The sequence below is a fragment of the Micromys minutus genome, assembly GCF_963924665.1.
Source record: "Micromys minutus genome assembly, chromosome: 10".
NCBI lineage: Eukaryota > Metazoa > Chordata > Mammalia > Rodentia > Muridae > Micromys > Micromys minutus.
Window position 1 is genome coordinate 14,874,816 of NC_137979.1, and position 4,422 is coordinate 14,879,237.

The 4,422-nt window shown below is 43.6% G+C and overlaps 1 protein-coding gene across 1 annotated transcript; it reads right to left on the bottom strand.

Annotated features, from left to right (window-relative positions):
* Window positions 1-759: 759 nt before the first annotated feature.
* On the bottom strand, window positions 760-954 carry LOC308426412 (H/ACA ribonucleoprotein complex subunit 3-like; the record flags this gene model as incomplete). Its single annotated transcript, XM_080924150.1, has 1 exon — window positions 760-954. The coding sequence occupies one exon, from the start codon at window positions 952-954 to the stop codon at window positions 760-762; it is 195 nt and encodes a 64-aa protein (XP_080780276.1).
* Between the last annotated feature and the right edge of the window lie 3,468 nt (window positions 955-4,422).

Sequence of the window (4,422 nt, forward strand, 5' to 3'; positions counted from 1 at the left end):
GTCACATTGGCCATTGGATTTGTCCTGTTACAACTCTGTGGGGAATATTGAGAGATAAGGCTACTGAGTATTTAACAACATCACAATTAATGTCTTGTTTAATAAGGCAAAGTGAAAGATTCTGGTAAAATCTGAATCCCAGTCTTGTTGAGGACACACGCAGACATCAGTCTTGACAGTCTAAGAAAGAAATATTTTCTACTGGGACTTGTAAGATAGTCTGGGATGCCTTGAGTATCCTAAATATTTTCCTCTAAACCCATTGATTTTGACAACAGGGTGTTGGTAGCCCTTTTAAGCCAGAGGGCATAGGTGGTTAGAGTGCAGAAGGCTACATATAGTTGTGAAGTGATCTTTCAGAGTGAGCATGTTTCATACTTGGTAAAAACATCTTTCATTTGTGTGGTGGTTTAAATGTGTTCGACTCCCATAGACTCATGTGTTTGAATGTTTGGCCCTTCAAGCCAAAAACCAAGAACAAACAAACAACCCCCCCAAACAATAACAAAAAACCCCCACCACATTTTGCTTTTTTTTTTTTTTTTTTTGAACTTTCAAGTCACTGTATCTTTAATAACCTGGCAGTAAATCAAAACAACAAAATGTTCCTTTACGAGAGATGCCCATCACTAATGACTCATTCAGGTAGCGTGAGATGGGCTTTTAAACAGCATGGGAGGGCTTCAGAGCTCTCGGGCTGACAAGTTTGGTCCATAGTAGTCGGCCGGGGTCCGAGTAGCACAAAAGATCAACGAGCCCTCAGAGGACAGATCGCGGTTGCTGGGTCATGAGCACCTTGAAGTGTTTCTTGATGGTGATTCGGTGTCTTGAGTACTTGTCATCTGGGGAGAACCGAGCAGGATGGGTAGAGCAAGTCTGTTGTCCCATGGGGTCAAATTTCTTTAGTGTATAGACGCGATCGCCCTGCTTGTTGAGGAAATACTGGAGAAACATGACTGTCCCTCAGCAGAAAGACTACAGTACGTTTACCGCCAGCCGCGTTTGCCTGGAATCCACATTTTGCTTTTTAAAACCATTATTTAGAATTGTTACCTAGAGTAGAATGCCATTGTTTATTTTATATAGAGGTTTGGTTGGATTAATTAGTGTATTATTAGACTTTGAACTTAAGAAATTTTAATACCAGACACTTCATCTCCAAGACACATCATCTTCATCTCCTCTTAGTTTACATAACTTTCTCAGGTTGTTAGTGACTTATTTTAGGCTTTTTAGAATTTTTTTTCTCCCCTATTTTGGAAAAACATGCAAGTATCTTCATCACCCTGTACAAAATAATTAAAAATAACTTTATTTTTATATTTTTTTAAGTCTCTTAACTATTTTGGTTATTTTTAAAAAATATATTAAATATGACGAGTCCAAATTACCCACATGACACACTGTAGTAAATGAAGGTTACCTATTGAGATAGTTTAAATGAGATGTCCCCATTGTTTCAGGCATTTGAGTGGTCCAGAGGTCTCTAGTAGGTTTGAGGCAGTTTAGGAGGTGTGGCCTCATGGAAGTGTATCACTGCAGGTTTTGTTTTTTTTTTAAAGTATAAGCCATATAGCATTTTCCATTACTCCCTCTGCTTCCTGTTTTAGGTTTGAGATGTGAGATCTCAGGCTGTTGCAGCCATGCTTCTCGATGCTACAGTGTCTCAGTTACGCTCTTATTGCTGTGCTAAGATGTCATCATATGACTCAGGGAACCTATAGAACAAACGGTTTATCGGAGGCTCACAGCTTCAAAGGGTGAACCGTAACCATCATGGTGGGGAACATAGCAGCAGATAGGCAGGAACAGTGGCTGAGAGCTTACATCTCAATCTACAAGGATGATGATGATGAAGGTAGATAGATAGATAGATAGATAGATAGATAGATAGATAGATAGAGATACGGGTTGGGGATAGCTTTAGCTTTTGAAACCTGGCCTCAGTGAAACCTCTTCCAACAACTCTATACTTCCTAGTCCTTCTGTGGTTTTGTTTTTCATTTTTTCAGACAGGGTTTCTCTGTGTAGTTCTGGCTATCCCAGTCCTTCTTAAATATTTCTACCACCTGGGGACCAGGCATTCAAATATACAAGCATCCTCATTCAAACCATCACAGATGGTATGGATGCCTAGCTCCTGGGACTGTAGCCCAAACACACCCCTTCTATAGGCCGCTTAGGTCACAGTGCTTCATCATAGCAACAGAAACATGACCAACACACATGCACAGATACTTAAAAAATACTTATTTTTATGTTTTGACTGTCTGTAGATATAGATACCACATGTATGCAATGCCAAAGAGGTGTTGGATCCCCTGGAACAGGCTTATAAATGGTTGTGAGTGGCCATGTGTGTACTGGGAATAAAACCCAGGTTTTCTGAAGGGCAAGTAAATGCTCTTAATTGCTGAGCCATCTCTCGGTTTTTTTTTTTCTTAAATTATTATGTTGGTCATTACTTTTTAAAGTGTTTTTTTTTGTTTCATTTGTGACATTTATTAACCATTTTAAGATTAAAAAATAAAACAACCTCACATATCTTTTTAACATTGCTTGGATCCGAACCACCCAGAACAATATAGGGATTGAGGGGTCACTGGGCTTATCTCCTCTTCATCCTGCGCTTTTCATTTCCCCAGCAGCTGCTTCCAGGTCTTTCTGTCTTTGGCTTGTGGTTTGTACAGTGCAGAGGAAGCTCTCTTCCAGATGTGCTTTTGGTTTTGAATGAGTGGAAGTAGCAAACAGCATAGCAAAGCATCCTGAATCAGCGTTCACAGCATCCCTATAGCAGGAGCCGTCAATGGGATGCTCACCCATTAACGGATCTCACTATAAGCATCTTTATACCCAGAGATAAAGAACAGTGGCTTCTGTTAGAAATCGTTTATACCTTAGTTGTCCTTACCGACACAATGCCTTTCTCTGGGGCTGCTTTGGTGTTGTTTCCCTGGGACCACACTGACTCTGGACACCAGCTTTGGAGGACATCGAGACAAACGTTCTTGGGTCTTTTATTGAGAAGGGTTAAATTCCGTCCCCATAGCCTGCTTCTCAGGGGATGAGAACAGCACATGACATTGGAAACGGGCCAACAAGAGACGGAAGGTATTTTCTTCTCATTTCCAGTCCTGTAAGAGACAGAACACTTGATTTCAAAGGGTCGCCCTCAGATCTCTTTAAACTTTATAAGGTTATGTCTTATTTCCCACGAATATTAGTTTTAACAACATAAGATAGCTTACAGCTTTTTATCTTAAATTATATAATCTTTCATTCCACTGGCCTAGCGTAGAGGGCACGAGGTCCTCGTGGTCACAGATAAGAATCAGGGAAACTGGGAAATGTAAATGTACTTATCTGTGTCTTCCACAGAACAGATGCGTGTCTGTTTCCACCCAGAAATGAAGTTGTATCTCCTGGTAATCTCTGCTCTGTGCAGGACCAGACCTTGACCAAACCCCCAAGTCTTACCATGTTCATCTCAGACTCTCCTCCTGACCTTTATGCTGAGCACTGTTTCCCAGTCAATGGAACCCATGCTTATGGAAGAGGTCACAAGTACTTAGAAAGAGAGATTCGATGTTATCACTCCTTAGACTTTATTGTGATAACTGCCACCTGGAAACTGTTGTCCCAACTTGTACTGTGTTTATGTTAAAAATAAACTGCCCGTGAGGGGTTGGTTATTTGACTTTCCGACTCTTGTCTAGGAGGTAGCAGCAGTAATAGTGCCCCCTTCTGGACAGCTTCTTTCTTGTCACTGAGCCTGTAGGTCTGTCACAGCTTCACCCCCAGAGGGATATGGGGGGACTCCAGCATGTGGAGTAGCTCAGAGCTGTAGATTTCCAGCAGTATCCCCGTCATTTTTCCAGCCAGCTTCGAATGCGTTGTTTGGATAAATGGAAACAAAAGGTTCCTACAGCATCTGCTTCTGTTCCTTGGGGGTAGGAGTGGGAGGGGCGATGCAGCCAGCATGGAGGAGTGGGAGGGGCGATGGAGCCAGCATGGAGGAGTGGGAGGGGCGATGCAGCCAGCATGGAGGAGTGGGAGGGGCGATGGAGCCAGCATAGAGGAGCGGGAGGGGCGATGCAGCCAGCATGGAGGAGTAGGAGGGGCGATGCAGCCAGCATGGAGGCTGGGGGTCCTGCAGCCGCTGCATGGTAGGGTGAGGGCTTCGCACACTGGAGGTATAATTGTATGGAGCCACAGTCCTGGGAGCAGCAGCAGCAACTGTAGCGGGAGGCGCAAGGTTTGGCACAGCGGTAGGGACGCCAGCTGGAGCCAGATGTTGAGGCCCAGACTGCAGCAGGGCACTTAGCATTCCTCGGAAGCCTTGAGGTCTCCCTCCTTGTGTTAACAGGTTAGGTGTGCGATATGGAGGTCTCCCCTGAGCTTGCGGACCTGCCGGCACAAAGT